Source organism: Pleurodeles waltl, chromosome 4_2 (assembly GCF_031143425.1).
Source record: "Pleurodeles waltl isolate 20211129_DDA chromosome 4_2, aPleWal1.hap1.20221129, whole genome shotgun sequence".
Classification (NCBI taxonomy): Eukaryota; Metazoa; Chordata; class Amphibia; order Caudata; family Salamandridae; genus Pleurodeles; species Pleurodeles waltl.
In genome coordinates, this window is record NC_090443.1 from 499,706,125 (window position 1) to 499,726,978 (window position 20,854).

Here is a 20,854-nt window from a genome sequence, read left to right on the forward strand (position 1 = left end):
CCTGGGCTAATCCTGTAGTGCTGATCACCAAGCCCCACTCTCAAAATGGGGAAATAGATGAGGTTTTGTGTAGACTACAGAGGCTTCAATACTGTAACTAAAACAGATGGTCATCCTATCCCTAGGACAGATGAGCTAATGGATGCACTGAAGTCTGCCAAGTATCTGAGCACCTTTGACCTGACTGCAGGATATCGACGGATCAAGTTGTCTGATGCTGCAAAACCGCATTCTCCATTCCTAGTGGGCACTACTACTTTACAGTGATGCCCTTTGGACTGAAGAATGCCCCTGCAACATGCCAAAGGCTGGTGAATAAAGTTCTCCAAGGCCTGGAAAGCTTCAGTGCAGCTTATCTTGATATAGCTGTCTTTAGCTCCACCTGGGATGATCACCTGATTCACCTTGGGAGAGTACTGTATGCCCTGCAAAAGGCAGGCCTCACTATCAAAGCCTCAAAGTGCCAGATAGGGCAGGGAAAAGTTGTTTAGCTTGGTCACCTGGTAGGTGGAAGCCAGATTCAACCGCTACAGGGTAACATCCAGACCATTTTGGATTGGACTGCCCCTAAAACTCAAACCCATGTCAGAGCCTTCCTAGGCCTGACAGGGTACCCTAGGATGTTCATTAAGAACTATGGCTCCATTGTAGCCCCCTTAAATAACTACATCTAAAAGGATGCTGTAAGGAAATGCCTCCTTGGCATTGTTTCCCCCTAACGTTTTGCCTTTGCTGATGCTAAGTTTTGATTGAAAGTGTGCTGGGACCCTGCTAACCGGGCCCCAGCACCAGCGTTCTTTCCCTAAACTGTACCTTTGTCTCCACAATTGGCACAGCCCTGGCACTCAGATTAAGTCCCTTGTAACTGGTACCCCTGGTACCAAGGGCCCTGATGCCAGGGAAGGTCTCTAAGGGCTGCAGCATGTGTTATGCCACCCCTCACTCAGCACATGCACACTGCCTCACAGCTTGTGTGTGCTGGTGGGGAGAAAATGACTAAGTCGACATAGCACACCCCTCAGAGTGCCATGCCAACCTCACACTGCCTGTGGTATAGGTAAGTCACCCCTCTAGCAGGCCTTACAGCCCTAAGGCAGGGTGCACTATACCACAGGTGAGGGTATATGTGCATGAGCACTATGCCCCTACAGTGTCTAAGCAAAACCTTAGACATTGTAAGTGCAGGGTAGCCATAAGAGTATATGGTCTGGGAGTTTGTCAAACACAAACTCCACAGTTCCATAATGGCTACACTGAAAACTGGGAAGTTTGGTATCATGAGGAGAGTGTCTTTGTCACTCTGTGGCCAGGAACAAAGCCTGTACTGGGTGAAGGTGCTTCTCACCTCCCCCTGCAGGAACTGTAACACCTGGCGGTGAGCCTCAAAGGCTCACCCCTTTTGTTACAGCGCCCTGGGGCATCCCAGCTAGTGGAGATGCCTGCCCCTCTGGCCACTGCCCCCACTTTTGGCAGCAAGGCTGGAGGAGATAATGAGGAAAAACAAGGAGTCACCCACCAGTCAGGACAGCCCCTGAGGTGTCCTGAGCTTAGGTGACCTCTGCCTTTATAAATCCTCCATCTTAGTTTGAGGATTACCCTAATAGGATTAGGGATGTGCCCCCCTTACCACAGGGAGGAAGCACAAAGAGGGTGTAGCCACCCTCCAGGACAGTTGCCATTGGCTACTGCCCTCCCAGACCTAAACACACCCCTAAATTTAGTATTTAGGGGCACCCCAGATCCCAGGAAAGCAGATTCCTGCAACCTGAAGAAACAAGGACTGCTGACCTACAAGCCTGTAGAGAAGACCGACGATGACAACTGCTTTGGCCCCAGCCCTACCGGCCTGTCTCCGACTTTGAAAACCTGCAACCAGCGACACATCAGACAGGGACCAGCGACCTCGGAAGCCTCAGAGGACTGCCCTGGACTAAAGGACCAAGAAACTCCTGTGAGCAGCGGCTCTGCATAAAACCAGCAACTTCTTTGCACCAAAGAAGCAACTTTCTTAAACTGCACGTTTCCCGCCGGAAGCGTGAGACTCCACACTCTGCACCAGACGCCCCCGGCTTGAGATCCAGAGAACAAACACCACAGGGAGGACGCCCCGTGACAGCGAGCCTGTGAGTAGCCAGAGACGACCCCCCTGAACTCCCACAGCGATGCCTGCATACAGAATCCAGAGGCTCCCCATCACCGCGACTGCCTGTAACAAGTGACCCCGACACATGGAACCAGCACTGCACCCACAGCCCCCAGGACCTGAAGGAACCGAACCTCTGTGCAGGAGTGACCCCCAGGGGACCCTCTGCCTAGCCCAGGTGGTGGCTGTCCCAAGAAGCCCCCACCTGTTACTGCCTGCACCGCTAGCGTGACCCCCCCGGGTCCCTTCATGGATTCCTATCTGAAACCTGACACTTGCTTTGCACACTGCACCCGGCAGCCCCTGTGCAGCTGAGGGTGTGTTTTGTGTGCCTACTTGTGTCCTCCTGTGTACAACAAATGCTTAACACTACCCTCTGATAAGCCTACCACTCGACCACACTACCATAAAATAGAGCATTGGAATTATCTAATTTTGCCACTATCTTACCTCTAAGGGAAACCCTTGGGCTGTGCACACTAATTCTTACTTTGAATTAGTATATACAGAGCCAAACCCTACAGATGCCCACAAACATTTTATGGACAGTTAGCTGCCAAAAGGCTTTAGATGACCTCTAACACGCCATATGCTCTGCTCCTATACCAAGGAGCCCTGATATGGGCGTTATTGTCTCAACTTAATAAAGAGGGCCAGGACCAACCTGTTGCTTTCATAAGCAGAAGGTTGACCTCCAGTGAAAAGCGTTGGTCAGCGATAGAGGGGGGCCTTGGCTGTGGTCTGTGCTTTGAAGACGCTAAGGCCATACTTGTTTGGCACTCACTTCTTTGTTCAAACATACCACAAGCCCTCCCATGGTTAAAGCTCATGAAAGGTAAAAATCTGAGACTTTTGAGGTGGTCCATAGCCCTACAGGGAATAGACTATACAGTGGAACATAGACCTGGATGTAACCATTCCAATGCAGATGGACTCTCCAGATAGTTCCACTTAGACAATGAAAACTCAACTGGGCAAGGTTAGTCTTGTATGTGGGGGGGAGGAGGGCTGGAAGGGGGAGTTATGTAGGAAAGTACCCTCTTTTTTGGCATGGTTACCACCACGTTGTCTGCTGTCAGTATGCTTTGGCTGTTTCACTAAGATCCTGCTAACCAGGACTCCAGTGATTGTGCTCTCCATCTAAATTTGGTTGCTTAGGACTTGCACATCCCTCAATTGGCATTCTGGTGCCCTATTCAAGTCCCTAGTATATTGCACTTGGGTACCCAGGGCATTGGAGCATCAGGGCTTACCCATGGGCTGCAGCATGAATTGTGCCACCCATGGGAGTCCATGCAAAATGTGTCTGCAGCCCTGCCACTGCAGCCACCTGAAGCTACATAGTTTTATCTTCGAACCCAGGCATGTTTGGTATCAAACATGTTTGACTCATACACCAAAACTGTTGCCAGTATTGGTTGTATGATTCAACATTGCTCCTACCAGTCTTCTGGGGTTTTCCGGACAGTCTGTACTACCACCCCCTCAGACAGGTTTCTGCCCTCCTGCTGCTTGACGAGCTCAGGCAGGGAAAAGCAGAACAAAGGATTTCCTGTGGGAGAGCAAGGTAAAACCCTCTGCCTTGGAAATAGGTCTTACATAGCTAGAAAGGGCTAGCCTCCCAAGCAATCGGTATGTTTTGAAGGGCACATTTGGTGCCCTCTTTGCATAAACCAGTTTGCACCAGTCCAAGGACCTCTGGTCCCTGATCTGGCACAAAACTGGACAAAGTAAAGGGGAGTGACCACTCCCCTGTCCATTACCACCCCAGTAGTGCCCAGAGCTCCTCCAGGTGGCCACTTGATTCTGCCATCTTAAATCCAGCATGGGCAGAGGCCCCCAGGAGCATCTGAGTGGCCATGTCAGGAAGGTGACAACACAGCCCCTTCGTGATAGGTGGTCCTCCTGCTAGGTGACAAATCCCCCTTCCTGGGCTATTTATGGTCTCCCTCTTGGGTGGGTCCTCAGATTGGACATGCAAAATTCCAGCAGGACTCCTCTGCATTGTTTACTTCATCTTTTGCCACCTGGGACTGCAATTGGACCCTCCAGGAACCGACAATCAGCAACTTCAGTGAAGCCTCCATTCTGCAACATTGTTCCTCCGGCTCCTTCAAGCAACAGTATCATATCCACACTTGTGCATCCTCTGAGGGCGGCAAGTCTTCAGCCTGCACATGAAGTAAGAAGGAATCTCCCTTGGAGTGAAGGAATTGCTGACCTGCATCCGCAGGCACTAACTGCAACGACAACCAGCTGCATGGATCTTCTCACCTCCTGAACTGCATGGTTCCTGCATCACAGGTGGTCTGGAGTGGTACCCTTGATCCTCTCTACCAGCTGTCCAATGAGACAGTAAGGCCTTGCCTCTTCTTGCAGGACAGTACCCCCTGTGCACTGCGACTCATGCAGCTACCAAGGCTTGTTTGCACCTCCAAGGGATCTTCAGGCTTCCTGCAGCCCCAGCCCTCCTTCCTGCAAAGCACAGTCTCTTGGCTGCTGCTCCAGCAACATGGGACTCCCCTCCAAGTGTGCTGTGTGGGCCTCACCAGGACTGCTGTGCCTGCTGCCAGTGGGTTGACTGTGGGGGCTGCCTCCTCTTCTTGCGACTCTCCCAGCTGCTGAGGGTCAACCCAGGACTCCTCTTCTTGGGTTGAGCCCCCTGGACATTGCTGGTCCTCTTCAGCCTTGCAAACCTCTTCTCTGTCTATCACATTTGCCAAGGCTTGTTGGTGGTTTTCCAGCATCACTAACCAACTGCATTGCGACTGCCAACGTGGGACATCACTAGCATCACTTCTGGGACTTCTCTTTATCTCTTGTGCTGCACTGCTGGCCTTTGTCCAACATCAACCTGGTCCTGCATTCACAGAGCAGTGGGTAGTGGCTCCTGCCACTACCGGACACTCCAACACAAACTGGACTCAGTCCTCTTCCTTTGCAGACCATTTTATGTCAGGATCCTCCTTTGGGTTCTCCCGGTCTTGTATAATCCTTTTCTAAAGTCCTCCTATTGGTTTTTAAGTAAACCAGGTACTTACCTCTGCTGTCCTGGTGGAGTCACTGTGGTACTCACACCTCTTGGGGTTCCTAGTTCCTCCAGCTCCTCTTATTTACTTCTTTAGGAGGGGGATTGCCTTTCACATTCCACTTTTTTGTATATGGTATGGCCCTCTCCTAGGCCCCTCACTGTTTACTTATACTTTTGCCAATGCGTTTTGTTTGCTATGCTCTACTGATTACTAATGTGTATATAAGTGTGTTTTCTTACCTCCAGTTGGAGGACTGCCTATTAGTATTCTAGTATTTGTTACCCTTCTAAAGTACCTTTAGATTGGTAACAATATTTGGTTATTTCATGTGTTATAGTGCTGTGTGACTACAGTGGTATTACATAAGCTTTGCATGTCTCCAAGATGAGTCTCGTCTGCACATCCACAGCTACCGCTAGAGAGCCCTGGCTTTCTAGACACCGCCTACACTTCACCAATAAGGGATTATCTGGACCTGGTATAAAGGTGATAACACCATAGGTGCTTACCACACACCAGGTCAGCTTCCTATAGGGCCAAATAATGCAGCGTGGTGAAGTAAATTATGCTGCACATTTTGTGATATTACATCATCTTTGTCATTTCCAAACTTATCACTTTGTTGGTTCCAGTTTAACACTTCGCATTAGGCTACAAAAAGGTGACCAATCATCCTTTGCAAAGTCCTTCCACTGCGAGGCAATAAGTGTCCCTTCGTTCTTATTAACTCTTGAACCATTTGAGCTAGAAATATTTGTTATAATCTGCAGATTATGAGGCAAGGGATTGATTACGTGAAAAATCGTTGTGGCCGCACAATCGAATAATTTCAGCGACCCTGCCTATAAGGCGATGTGCTTCCAGTTCTATAAGGCACATATACTAAGCCAGGCCACCTCCTTTGTAGAACAGGGCCACGGACAACAGATGGTAATCCGCCTGCTAGTCCTGAAGAGTAGAAAACAATTCTGCTATTCCTGGGCATCATGGTGGGGAGAAAAGAATCTAGCACTATCGCTATATTGTCACTACGCTAATGGGAAAACCTCATCTGACGTGCTTTTAAGCCCTCACAAAAGGGGAATCCCTGTGTACTGTATCCTTGGATACTGCATTTGAATAGCTCCATATTATAAATACTACACCATTGTTATATCTATGACAGAACAATCAGACTGGTTGCAAAATACCTGTTGTGAATTTACCAAGAACTCGACAGGGATTACAGATCCATCTCGATATAAGAAATAAGACAATTTCGTAGGTGCACGAGTTATGACACAGGCCCACGTACATCACTTAAACATTAATCTCCAAAATTACCTTTACTACTTTTGGCCACACTGCACCGCATTTTGCTGATGGTGTACAGCATGACTAACAGGCCTTGGTAGAGACAATAGGTCCCTACGGCGAGACATACTGGCTTTGCTAATGCAAGCTACAAAGAAGAAATTTGCATTAGGCAGAACATTAGATTGACTTCCACAGCAACATAAAATGGCGGTAGTTGTCCACTTTAAGTTCCTACAAAGTCCTTTCACAGATCAGACACAACACAGAAAGAGTGGACATTAATTTAATAGAAATTTTTTTTCTGGCGTTTGTACATTCAAAATTCATTCATACGGTCACGTAATGGGGCAAGGATAGAGGAAGGAACAGATTCCTTCAAAACCCTCGTGTACTGCTAAGAGGCATATTTTTTAAATTGACAGAATACTAGGGTTGTCACAAGATTTTGTTTTGGCTTTGCATGAATGGTTTCTCATGGTCCGGCAAAAGGTACTCATTTCCTATCCAACAGAATGCCAAAATACGACGTACAGAGTCAAAGTAGACAAAGCAGCAGTCACTTGATGCCCAGTGTACACACAAAACGTTGTACTGCCGCCCGCCTTTTAATGTCAAAATAGACTACTATATAAATGGCACTCAAAGGGATCCGCCCCAAATACTGTGGTATGGGCATACCGCTGGTGTGAAATAAACACTGGTGAGAAATGTAATGTGCATCTCAAAAAGATACTGTGTGCCAAGGTATAAGGAACTCGAACAAATGGTGTATTCTCTTGCTCAAAAAGAAACCAAGAAACTCTGAGAACAAAAATCAGCCCCCCGTAATAACTGTACAGTTTGTCTTCCTTGAAAACGCCCCAAGTGGCCAGGTATTAAAGCAATGGCACCTCACTTGATAGGAGAAAAGATGGATCGGGATTACAGTGCAGGGAAAATAAACCAATTGGCTTTTCCAGTAGGTGTAGATGTTTGCTACAAACAAGAATCCTTTTTTGAGCTCTTTTAAGTGGGGACATCACAGTCACCTGATTAAGCACCAGAGAGTGACAGCCTCTCCTAGCCAAGTGGGAAGGAAGCAAAGGAACACAACATTTTAACCTGGTAAAAAGAAAAAGGGGGGCATGCAGCTGCTGGGGAATAGGGTTAAAACAGACAAAGGGAAAAGTAAAAAATATATGTTCTTTTGTCTCATAGAGACATTTACTAGTTCTTCCCCATCGCTTTTCTCCGTTTAGCCAAGCTTTGCAGGGTGGCGACTGCTTTCTGGGGCCACTGACGTGTCCTATAGCTCATCCTTGCTAGGGATTTCGTTGTCATCGTCGTCTTCCTCCTCTTCGTCTTTATCCACCTTGTCTGCCTCATCCTCGTCGTCCTCATCCTCGTCCTCCTCCGGCTCGTCACCGCCTTCATCTTTGCGCTTTTTGTCTTCCTCTTCCTGCTTCTTGCGTTCCTCTTCTTCCTGCTGCTCTTTCATCTTCTTCTCCGCATCCTTTTTTGTGGGGGAGGGGGGGGGGGAGGAAAAGGAAGCAGAATGAATTAGGTACAGACAACTCCTTATAGTAGCGCACAATTGATAGGCGACATGCACAAACTAGAGTATTTAACAGCCCGAAGACAACCGCCTTTTCCCGACACTTAAAGCTTCCTGGCATCCTGCATTGGTTTTGAGAACTCGTTACAGGGCTAACTACATATATTTATTTTCTGCAACTATTTGCATGGCCTTATATAAAGCAAGCCCAATGTGACGAGGTTGGGGTAAAGTACAAGACTTTATCTCTGGGCATTTTTATTCTATTTGAAAACCACTTCAAAGAGTCAGATTTTGCAGTACCTTCCGCAGTGAAACTGATATTTCAATATATCACCCTTTGTTACTGACTAGTACGTCAATGCAACTACTTTTTCGCAATTTGTCATTTTGTAATGTTTTAAATGCCTTTAAACCTAACGCTGTTATTTATCCCAACTCTTACCCTGAACTTGGATTCTAAACATGCCTAAATATAAAAGGCATCCCTACACCCGTACCATGACCTCGCCTAATCCCTCAAATGACCCCAATTTAGACCACACTCTAGTCTCTTTACAAACTAGAAGCCTGCACCTAACCTCAAACACAATTTCGCTCCATTTGTCGCGCCATATTCTAGCTTTCACAAAGTGCATTTTTCCAAATGTAGCAGGACTTTTAAATTGGTTTTCTTATATATGCGGACAGGACAGGACGACATATTAAAACTGTTTTTTAGGACATTCTCTCAAGTCTGGAATAGTCAAAGCCATAAGCTTTCAATGCGATACTCCTTAATATTTAAAAATAATCCATTGCTTTTGACTTTTGACTAGCTACATGCTGGGAGAAAAATACCTAACAGCTTGAGTTCTGTACAGTGAAATACTGCCTAAAACTAACACTCCGGTCATGCATGCTCTCCGTACCTTCGGTATTACCAAGCAAAGGGAGCGGGCGTTCCACCTTAACAGTCTGCTTCAGTTGTCAAGGCTAGCCGCGTTGTTCAAAAAGGACATTTTGATATGATAGCAAGCGATCCAGCTACCCTTAAGCTTCATGAAAAGCAAAAGGAATTCCAGCATCTGCCTTACACGGTTGTGTTTTCACATGGCCAGTGTATCATTTAGTCATAAAAGAAAAGCAGATTGGGGTTTGTAGGGGGGAGCGCTTCAGGTTTTCTTTATTAACCAGTACTGCTTGTAGTACCTACAAGCAGTAAGTGCATGCCTGCATGCCCAGGTCACCTTACTTTTAGACCTGTTCAATGCTTCTCCACCAGGGGCCAGGGCCATGGCCGATTTAGCGGGGCCATTCACAAAACGTACATATTACGAATATAAACGGGAGTCATTTACGTACTTCGTGGCTATACTGAAAATATATACTACAGTCGCTGCATCTAGACAACTTTTTTAAATTAATGTATGTTCTATTTACGTTACACATCAAATTTCAGCACAAAATCTATGTCTTCTAGAAAACGATAACCAAACATTTAACAGCCAGTGATGGAGGACCACTAAGACAGACTGCGGTAAGCTTTTACCTCAGTGATGGAAAAACAGTTGATATGTAAATTTCTACTTCTAGTGGTAAATAAGTAGTAAAGATGCCAAAGACAATGGACTGTGTTCCGACTAGACGCCATGAACACGAGCCTTAAGGATAACCAATATAGAAAACGAAATAATATGTTGGACATTGTCGACAATGAGGAATATATCAATCTACTGAATTTTTTATCAAAACTCGCTCTCCGACTGAACAGACCTAACATATACCTGCTCTGTCACTACTGAGGTCAGAGTTGAAGGTTGCAAGTCATCCGCTTGGCTCAGCTTCAGAAAGCAACCTACAGGTCATGCGAGGAAAAAAAAAAAAGGCGGGGAAAGGTGCAATGTTGCTTCGGGTATGCCCGTATTAACTGTGCTGCTGATGTTTTCTTTTAGGTATACTGGAAGGATCAGACAACCGGGATAGAATAATTTGTTTAGAACTCCCGGGGTACATGATGGCAAATTAGTCTAAAACTGCAAAGCTACCACAATCGCTCCCACCCCCACAAGTGGAGTTTTGCCCTTAACCTTAGGGAAAGACTAACACAATATAGAAGCAGGCGATTCGAGGCCACTGAAGTAGTGATACGACACCTTTTCCCATTTGAGGCCTGCCCATAACCACCCTTAAACACCTCACCTTGAGACTAAGTGCGTTGCATTTTAAAGTTAAACTTTTTTTTTTTTCTTGGTCTCTGCTTCAGAGACTTAGTTCATGCCCCTCTCTCACTTCTGAGATTGATGTTATTCGCATTTATATGTCTTTCAAACCACTCACCTGGTTGTGATCTGGTAGTCTGCAAGTCACTGTTTAATTTTGTGAGACTGCTCAAGTACTTCACACCTTGGCCATTTGCTTTCATTATGTGAAACGCTAACATTTTTAAAAAAGTAGGATTATTACCTTGGTTGCCCCCCATGTTTCGTTGCCATATTCCTCAGCATGCTTTTCGCAGTCAGTTATCAGGAAGTTATCAAAGATGGTGCCAGACTTGACCTGAAGAGACATAACACAGTGGGCAGGCTGATGAGACTGGACTACGAATGGCATACTATTGCGGGTAAAGATTGTCAAAGACAAGCATCTAGACAGAGCAAGCAATACGCATCTATAAATTAGTCATAAGTACGTTGTGGTTATTTCGTTATTCAGAAAGGTGGTGTACTGGTCAAATCGCGTTGTCTTAAGTGAAATAAGAGGTGCAGCAGAGTAGGATCGAGGTGCACTTAAAGTTGAGTACGAGTCAAAGTACTGAAACGGTAACAGGTTCTGTCTGTACTGGAAGGAATGAGATGCTTTGGTAGGAGAGTACAGAAAAGGTGGAGGGATGCATAGAACGTTCATGAGACTGACAGCATCTTGTGCGTTACGATACTGGAATACAGCATTAGATGATAGTTCGGGATTAAATGTATTCGGGTTGCCGTTCACGGATTGCTGTTTTCTGAACCTTGTGGTGGACAGCTTGAATCATAGCAGCTTTGAAGGACTAGTTTTAGCACGGACATGGACTTCGATGCTGGAGTAGCAGTGCTGCTAATGCTGGGAACTGGATGCGTTGCTCAGCTACTGAGGGAGCAGAAATTAGTCGTCCACTAAGGCTAATGCAGTCAAAAGGTACATGCGTTCTCACCTGCCACAATTCAAGGCCGATGGCAGCAAAGCTGTCATACAGGTACAAGCTGGGGTCCTCTGTGTACTCTGGGTTGTCGATCTCAGGGTGCACCCACTTCCCTTTATAATCAGGGTTGTCGATTTGCTTTGGTTTCCATTCACCCTGAGGAGAAAAAAAGCACACAGGTCTGCATTAACACACGAACAAACCACAAGGTGTGTGATCCACACACCTTAAGTAATGCCAGTTCTGATCAAGGCTTCTGGAACACTAGAGCCCTCTATCTTTCTATAGAAATTACATATGGGTAATAATTCAAAAAGGTGTCCAGAGCAACGTATTAAGGCCCGGGGTGAACTATGCACGTTAAGAGGTGGGCTCACCTTGTACTCTGGGTTTTGAATCACAGGAGGCTCCCATTCGCCATCCATCTCCTCGTCCCAATCTTCTGGTTTCACTGCATCAGGATCAGGAATGTGCTCTGGCTTTTCCCAATCCTAAGTAGAAATCAGAGGCAATAATGTCAACTCCACTTTCCGGTCACGTATCCCCATTCTGTCATGAACAGATTTAGCTATGCTTTAGCAGTTTTCACTACATTAGAACCACACCCTCAGATTGTTTTAAGGATAGCACATTTAGAATACATTTGCGGTCCGTATCAGTGCAGATATAAACAAGTGTTAAAAAGCTCCAAACGGTTAGCAAGTTTTGCAACAGCAGTTCGGCAAACTACAGCTCAGTACAGGAGAAGCTACTGGAGGAAGCTCGCATGGGAAGACGAACCAAACCGTATGAGCAGAAAGGTTTAGAGGATTTGGGTGGGGTGGCAGGAAGAGCAACTTCATTTGTAAACTAAGCAGGTTATTAAATTAACTAACCTCTGGCTTGGTGTCTTCTGGGTCATCAATCTTGGGACGCTCATCCCAGTCATCAGGTTTCTTGGCCTCTGGGTCCTTGATTTTCTTGGGGGGAAGGAAGTCCCAATCCTCCTCCAGGCTTCCGGACTCTACCTTGCTGTTATCAATCTTTACTTCGTAGGTGTTGTCGGGGCGCACAATGAGAGTGTAAAGATGTGTGTACTGATCGTCCTGCGGTAGAGAGGTAACAAACAGGTGAGTGATCAGCAACGGATGTTTAACCTCGTTGAGTACGATGCCTGGAACCAGTGTCCCATGAGGCAGGGGCAATAAAAGTTCTAGACAGCCACTAACATCCGGCACAACACCATAGATGAAATCATGTATTTTACAAGCCACTATCCTAAAGCTTTGGCCCAACTAATCCAAAAGCAACGAACCAGAACAAATATTCTATGATTTCTGTTTCGAAATAAGATCAGGACTAGAAAATCCTTCCCTAGTAACAGAGTGATCGGGTAAGGCTGGTCAACTAGGGGCAGTATGTTAAGAGAAGCCACTAACATTGGCCTCGACAAGTTCTAGTTTCAATTGAGAGCCTCCGACACTAGCAGGGAGCCCATCATTTTCACTTAACTGAGCAAGCAAGGTGTAAGCGCACAGGAACACGAAGCAAGGGTTAGCTTAGCCTCCAGCAGCCAGTCACCTTTTTAGAAACTCAGTTTGTAGCGCCTAGAAGACTCTGCCTTGTGTCTAAACACGCTGTAACTGGCTGTGCAGGAGCTCAATATGTCAGATAGCCCAGTGACGCCTCTAGTTGAGAATAGTGCTGATTTAAAACAAGCACTGGCAAAGCCAACAGAACTGTCACTATCCGTCAGTTATGCTTTTGTAAAACTTTGCTGTTGGGTGCCCGCACTAATATTAAAAAACAAGTCCCAAAACAATATTTTGGCTCAAAAAACATGCTAGTACTTAATTAAACATTGTTTGTGAGTAATTCCTCTTACTGAAACAGCAGAACCACTTAAGTTATCCAAAGGCTGAAATGGACTGTTCACCCACCAAAGTCCAGGACCCCCGCTATGGTGGGTAGAAAACCGTGAAGGTCATAACAGAGCACTTAATGTATTATAATTGTAAATTCAAAATGTCATGGATAACGCGTGGCCAACACATGTTAATGACCAGGCTGCCCACATTCCCTTACCCCTCTGACACCCCATATATGCATCCCGGTCCATTACCCTTGATCTCTACAGCACTCCCAAAGCACCTTTGAGCGCAGCCCAAAATAAATTTAAAACAAGCATTTGCATTGCAACAGGTCTCGCATTTACTTAAGTTAGAGCTACTGGCAATGTAAATGCTTAACTGAATTTTTTTTGCCATATTAATTTGTCAACCCTGCTGCATATTTTGGTCCTATCTTCTACATAATTCCAGTGGCCAGTAAACAAATAAAAGGCTAGTAGACCTACTGAAATATATATATTTTTTTATTTCAAACAAGGCCCTTAAAACACAAACTAATCCCAGGTGCAAAACATTTACTTGGCAGTTGGTACAGGTGACATTGGCCGCAGGGGAAAACAAATATTTCTACTCCAAGAAATTCTAGTCAGGTTTCTGCTTTGTATTCGCAGCTTGTATAGACAAATCACAAAGTGCATATAATGTAACAATGTCAAAACAGCTGGCGATTTATGTTTTTCTGGAGAGAGAACATACGTTTGTCTAGCGGAAGCTTGGAGTCATCTTAAGGTAGCACAGACGGTTAGAAAATGCCTCCTACAAAGAACGTGCACTAAGCAGATCCGAGTGCTTATAATATTAAAACGATACCGCTGATCACGTTTGCGCTATGATAATCAACATTATGTATATTGTTTTTACAATAAGATCTAAATAAAAAAATATTGTGACTCATTATAGAGTTCATGCTTCGACTACCCCCAGGTCTCAAGGCTCTATACCCACAGTATTGCAAGAATTTGGCTTTTAGCTGTACCCTCACCGCAGTAGGTGTCGGGATTGCATGGCACGCTAAAATTTAAAGTTTAAATATAGTTTACAACATTTGGTGAAAGTTAAAGTATCCACATAATAATCTGAAGCAGTATTTCCAATAATTAGCCTTTCCACAATCTTTGGTCCTGAATGTGAAACTTATGGAAAACAATGGGACAGCCCACAAGGAAACAGTTTCCAAAAAAATAATGCGTTGCAAAAATGTGGAACAAAACGTTACCTACCTATTCTGTTCACAGCTTTCATAGATGTGCTCGGTTTTAACTACCTCCAAAATTCAAAGTGCCCCACGCCTTTAGAAATTTTCCAAAAACATGCGAATCCCTGAAAAGTGCAAGAACTTCAAGCCCATTGCTGGTTGTCAAACCTCTCTGAAAGGTAGATGCGGTACCGAGCACACTCCCAGACACTCACCTTGCAGCGAATGTCCTTGTTGATCTGCACGTTCTTGCCTTTGTAGTTGAAGATCACATGTACTTTCTTGGTCGGGGGTCCACAGATGTCCGGCCCTGAAGCAAGGGAAGACATTTTGAAAACGTTACAAACCTGAGCTAAACAGTAATATATGAATTTAAATACACCCGCAGCCTGGGTTTGTAACTTCAGGGACGCACTGCTGATCCAGCCTCACGCCCATGAGTGTGCTAAGAAGCTAACCACAAACCAAAAGCAGACAGAAAAGGAAAGGCAACATCCAAAGGCTAACTAGATTCCGCTCAACAGACATCCTGGAACTCTCAAAACTGGAGAGGCCACCTCAGTAGGCAAGACCCAAAGCCTTACCTATAGAAGTTCAAAGTACTAGCCAAAGGAATGAACCCCAAGGCAAATGCATGGTTGTATGGAGATGGTTTGTAAGTTTGACTTATGTTGAAAAGACTACTTTTAATACCACCTACGCACAGCCGATAGACCAGAACACAAGGTAACTCACCGAACATGATGTTGTACTGCGAGTCACCGTTCATCTCAGTTTGGTCCAGGCTAGCGGGGAAGACCTTGACATAGGCTCCACCACAGTCAATATTTTGTTCATGTTTCACGGTGAACTGTATCACAAGCGTCTTGTCCTTGTTGCTGAAAGGCTCGAAATTTGCCGACAGCGCATAAAAGCGGGCATCCTGGCTTGTCTGGAGTCCTGAGGAAGAAAAATATGCATTACGTTTGGTGGTAAAGGGGAGGGTTACAAATGACAACAGTACAGCTTAGTCAAATTGAGACTAACATGGATAAACGCTTAAGACGCACTAATAAAGCACGGTGTCTTACCAAGTGAATCATGGCATTGAATTTACTTACTGGAGAACAAACGTACTGCCTGCAAGGAATGGAGGGGCAATGGAAAAGACGTGTCAACGTGTCCTGCAAGCTATTTTTGGGTTATAACAGAGGAGCTGTGCAAGTCTTAAAATGTAGGTGCAATGGTAGAAGTGTGTGTGGGTGCAAGAACTTGAGTACCAGCTAGTGATACAGGTCAGAATTTAAGTGCACAAAGACAGCTCGGTAGGTGCCCAAGTAGCAGAATAGGAGGGTGTGCTAAAAGACCAGAGTAAGGTTCACTACTGTAGTTCCAAGAAGTGGAAAAGCAAAACGTACTGCGATGTCATATGGAGGAGGAAGGTAGAAGTGTGATAGTCGAACTATTACAAAGGGAGCTTCATATGAAGTTCACGAGTCAAATGCCTGCAACTTCTGTATTCATGGTGGTAAATACAGTAGGGTATCTACAAATGCTATTCGGAAATCATAACCGCCCCTTGCTTTGCCTCCATCTACTGCCACATAGGTTTGATTTAAAACACTAACACCCATCTTTGGCTGAAAACTACAGATTCACTCTTCTTAGCCATCTATATGGGGCAATTGTAATCGTGCCTTTCTCCGGGTAAATTCAGGCACAACTAGATGCTTACTGCCAGTGCTCACCTTTATCTTTCTCAGCATCCCCGTAGAACTTGCCAGCACTCAGCTTGAATTTGCCATAATCTGATTTGTGTTTCGACTCCACCCATCTTGACGTCCAGGCATCTGCAGGAAGAAAGGGGTATTTAAAGATCAGGGAAAATGTGCCCTCGCACAAAGAAAATCATATTCTGGAAAATGAACACCTAAATTCCCCGATCAATTCTGTGGTAGCACTTGCTTCAAATAATCGTACTAAGATATCAAAAAGGACATAACCAAGTTTGAAAGAAATAATTTCACCCAGTTCACCTAAATTCAGCTAACAGGCGTTTGTAATGAGCATGTGAAACCTGAAATGTTGCCCTCGTGGAAATACTGCTCCGCCTAATTATACTGCTGCCATTAAGAAAATGCGTTGTCGGCAACAAACTGGCAGCTTCTTCAAGTGAAGAAAAATGTTTAGATATGAGCCTTATTCAAATTGAGGATGCTAGGAGTTCAGCCTGAAAGGTGAAAGTATAACTTTGAAGAAGGCAGCTATGTTAAATATAACAGCACCTGAAAATACAGACCATTAGAATTTGTGACAAAATGCACTACTTACTGGGCGTGATTAGTAACGCCAGCAAAATGTGCCGTTTCATTTTCAAAGGGCAGCGTGGAGGCTTATCAAACACTCGATGAAACATCCTTGCAACCAGAGGGAGAGATCGCAGTATTGGTCATCGGTTCAAGCCATGTCTCGATTACTGTACTTTGACAACCTCCGCGTCCAGCATGGAAAGCATTCAGTGTGATAGGACATCAAGCAAACCATAATACAGTCATTTGCTCATGCTATCAATGTTTTGGGCCAGATACACCCTGCACAGCCACGCTGGCAAGAGCATACTTGCGAACTGCACATGCCATAGCTAGGCTATGACTAGATTGTGGTTACATGGTCAAATACAAAACATACCCGAAATAAGGACGGCCATCTGTTGGCAAACAAAATTGCAGATGTGAAACATTAGTTTTTTTAAAGGACGTCCTCGTTTTTAACATAATTAGCAGTTGGTCTTCATAATATGCAATAGACTCCTGTAATTATCAGAGCAGGCACTAAATAGCAGGGATATTCACATCATGTGAATCCATAGTAGGCCTACTACAAACAGGGGCAACTGGGGGTTTTGGAGGAATCAGGATGCCACCCCCTAATTGATCTGTAACAGAACGAAACTTCGTTTGTTGCATTACTTCATGCTAGGCGTCCACAGAGAAGTAGCAACTTTCCAAATGCTCCCTAAAGAACGTCATCAAAAAAATCTTTCTGGGGGTGGACAAGTATCCAGGCAGCTGGACCGGGCTCAATGTACATTCATGAGGAGGGGGCGGTTCATCCTCTTAACGCTCCAACAGCCAGGACCACACCTTTACTAATTATATCACAAGGAAATAGAAAGTTAATACTCATAAGAAAAAGAAAAAAACACATGCTGCCTCCCACTTCAATGTTTTGCACAAAACCCCACCCACGACCTTCATAACAACTTAACCCAGTCGCTTCTGCTGAGACTGGCAATTCTGCTTTCGGTTTAATTCCCCGTATTCTTCCATCCCACATCCACAGCTTTTCCGGTCCATATGCCCTTCCCGAACTTCCGTCCCCATTAAGTCTCCTGCTTGGGTCGGTAGCAGCTCCATTTACAGCTCTTGGGCAACCTTGTCGTTTACTTTCAATTTCCCAGGTAACACGTCTACTACTGCAGACGCCCCAATAATTGCGCCTATCACGATCTCCTCCTCCACGTATGTCAACCATGAGCCCCTCACTATAATTTACCCCAGAACTCTACTCGGTAAAAATGGCCTCGGGAAACTACTTTGTTACCATCACACGCGACCTCGTCTGCTCAAACCCCTCCAGCCCCCTGTTCTGCGCGATAACCCTACACCCGAATTCTGTTAAGGTACCCGCTGGTTCCCACATAAGCATCCCATCACTGCTTAAAAATATTTTTCAGCAACATACATCTTTCTCTTCACTCCTCTCACCCCTTCTAAACAGTCAGTGGTGAAATTCTCATACACAGCTATGTATATCCTTATTGTAGTCTCAACTAGACTAAACTGCTGCTTAAGTACCCCCAGCTCTCACCTTGGCCGGATGCCTTCTCAGACACCCAGGGAACATCCCTAACATACTTAAACTTAAGACAACCTTCCTTCCCCTCAATCAGACTCCTCCATCCTATGTAACGCCCAAATATCTAACCTCAATCTACTCAGATAATCACCAGTTTCTTCAACATTTTTAAACTTCTAAAGATTGATAGCACTCGCATTATTTTATTACTCACATTGCCTTTTTATTTTCAGTTCTCAGAAACCTCTTTGTCTTTGCTACACATAACGTTATCCTTACCCATATACTTTACTAGACAGTCTTTCTGTCCAGATACCTTTCACACCGTCTTTCACCTAGGAACACATTCATATTCAGACATACCTCCCACAACAGTTCAACAGTACGCCTCACTTGTCAACTCTCGGTCCCACACCCAATACCCTCCTCACAGTCGTCACTCGAAGGCCCTCCATCAGCCTTAAGAAACATCCCTTTCTTTCTCACCTCCGTCACTGAACTCTTCTTTGAAATAAACTGCGGGGTCCGCGTAAGCCAAGGCCAGCAGTGCGCACAGCCAGGCTACAGTCTTCATAGCTGGGTGGTGTCTTGAGTTGCGGCTTCACCCGGTGGAAAGTGCACACACCTGCCCCTTTAAGAGAATGAGCATAGGGGCCTACCCGAACCAGTCTTATATAACTTCCTACAGTGCAACTAAACCCATCCAAAGGCGATACGCCCTAGACGGACAGCTTCATTGGTCTTTTACAGCAGTTTACCCGTTGATTGGCTTAATGTAGCATCAGTCATAAACAGCAAGGTAGGTATACCCTGACGCCGCGCAGGCGTCCTTTTCTAGTCCACAGATGGCTGTTTGCCATTGGCTGCTGAATGGAAGACTAGAAAGCCAATGGAAACCGACCACGCAGGGGCCTCCTACCAGGCGCGCGATGATTGGCTGACGGGAGCGGTCCCTTCTCCCTCTGCTGACTGGAGACAGTTGAAGATCACGTGATACAGTTGGTCATTAGACTAGAGAGGTTTCTGAATTGGCATGCGCAGAGGCAACCGCAGCAGCATGAAGGCGCGCGCATGCGGTTAGCTCACATCGTGACGATTCAGAACCAGGAGTGAGAAAGGAAATGCACGCTTTTTTTCTCGACTTCTATATTTTGAAATAATAATTAAAAGGAAAAAAACGAGAAAAGAAATCTAAGTATTAAATCAACGGACATTTCCATTTGGTAACCTGTAGTGACTTTTCCCCTTAAACACATACAATATAAAAATACATTAATTGGGTTTACTTTGCTGTGAAGAGTTTACTGTAATGTTTTTGTGTACATTCTACTCCAGAACCAGAGGTGATGTTTATCCCCTTTGCTGCCAGGCCTTTTTTTGGCTATTTGGGGCAGTTCGAGCTTAGGCCCTCATAACCTTTTGTTCACATAAGCTACCCACGCCAAATTTGCGTCCTTTTTTTTCCAACGCCCTAGGGATTCTAGAGGTACCCAGACTTTGGGGGTTCCCATGAAGGAGACCAAGAAATTAGCCAAAATACAGTGAAAATGTTGTTTTTTGAAAAAGAAGGGGAAAAAAGGGCTGCAGAAGGCAGCTCGTGTTTTTTCCCCTGAAAATGGCATCAACAAAGGGTTTGCGGTAGCAAGATTACCATCTTCACAGCTTTCAGGAACAGGCAGACTTGAATTGGAAAACCCAATTTTTCAATACAATTTTGACATTTTACTGGGACATACCCCATTTTTACTATTTTTTGTGCTTTCAGCCTCCTTCCAGTTAGTGACCAAAATGGGTGAGAAACCAATGCTGGATCCCAGAAAGCTAAACCTTTCTGAAAAGTAGACAAAATTCTGAATTCAGCAAGGGTTCATTTGTGTACATCCTACAAGTGTTTCCTACAGAAAATACCAGCTGAAATAAAAAAATATTGAAATTGAGTTGAAAAAAACAGCCATTTTTCTCCACGTTTTACTCTGTAACTTTTTCCTGTGATGTCAGATTTTTGAAAGCAATATACCGTTACGTCAGCTGGGCTCTTCTGGTTGCAGGAATATATAGGGCTTGTAGGTTCATAAAGAACTCTAGGTACCCAGAGCCAATAAATGGCTGCACCTTGCAATGGGTTTTTATTCTATACCGGGTATACAGCAATTAATTTGCTGAAATATAAAAAGTGAAAAATAGGTATCAAGAAAACCGTTGTATTTCCAAAATGGCCACAAGATAAGGTGTTGAGAAGCAGTGGTTATTTGCACATCTCTGAATTCCGGGGTGCCCATACTAGCATGTGAATTACAGGGCATTTCTCAAATAGACGTCTTTTTTACACACTGCCTTACATTTGGAAGGAAAAAATGTAGAAAAAGACAAGGGGCAATAACACTTGTTTTGCTATTCTGTGTTCCCCCAAGTCTCCCGATACAAATGGTACCTCACTTGTGTGGGTAGGCCTAGCGCCCACGAAAGGAAATGGCTCAAAACACAACGTGGACACATCACATTTTTTCACAGAAAACAGAGGTGTTTTTTGCAAAGTGCCTACCTGTGGATTTTGGCCTCTAGGTCAGCCGGCACCTGGGGAAACCTAGCAAACCAGCACAGTTTTGAAAACTAGACACCTAGGGGAATCCAAGATGGGGTGACTTGTGGGGCTCTGAACAGGTTCTGTTACCCAGAATCCTTTGCAAACCTCAAAATTTGACCAAAAAAACACTTTTTCCTCTCATTTTGGTGATAGAAAGTTCTGGAATCTAAGAGGAGCCACA

The 20,854-nt window shown here is 45.0% G+C and overlaps 1 protein-coding gene across 1 annotated transcript; it reads right to left on the reverse strand.

Moving 5' to 3' along the window:
* Positions 1-6,740: 6,740 nt before the first annotated feature.
* Positions 6,741-18,748, reverse strand: CALR (calreticulin). Its single transcript, XM_069231966.1, has 9 exons — positions 18,576-18,748; positions 15,980-16,081; positions 14,988-15,191; positions 14,468-14,562; positions 12,044-12,253; positions 11,546-11,659; positions 11,181-11,324; positions 10,451-10,543; positions 6,741-7,963 (listed from the first exon to the last, which is right to left on the reverse strand). The coding sequence occupies exons 1-9, from the start codon at positions 18,661-18,663 to the stop codon at positions 7,757-7,759; spliced, it is 1,257 nt and encodes a 418-aa protein (XP_069088067.1). The 5' UTR covers positions 18,664-18,748; the 3' UTR covers positions 6,741-7,756.
* Between the last annotated feature and the right edge of the window lie 2,106 nt (positions 18,749-20,854).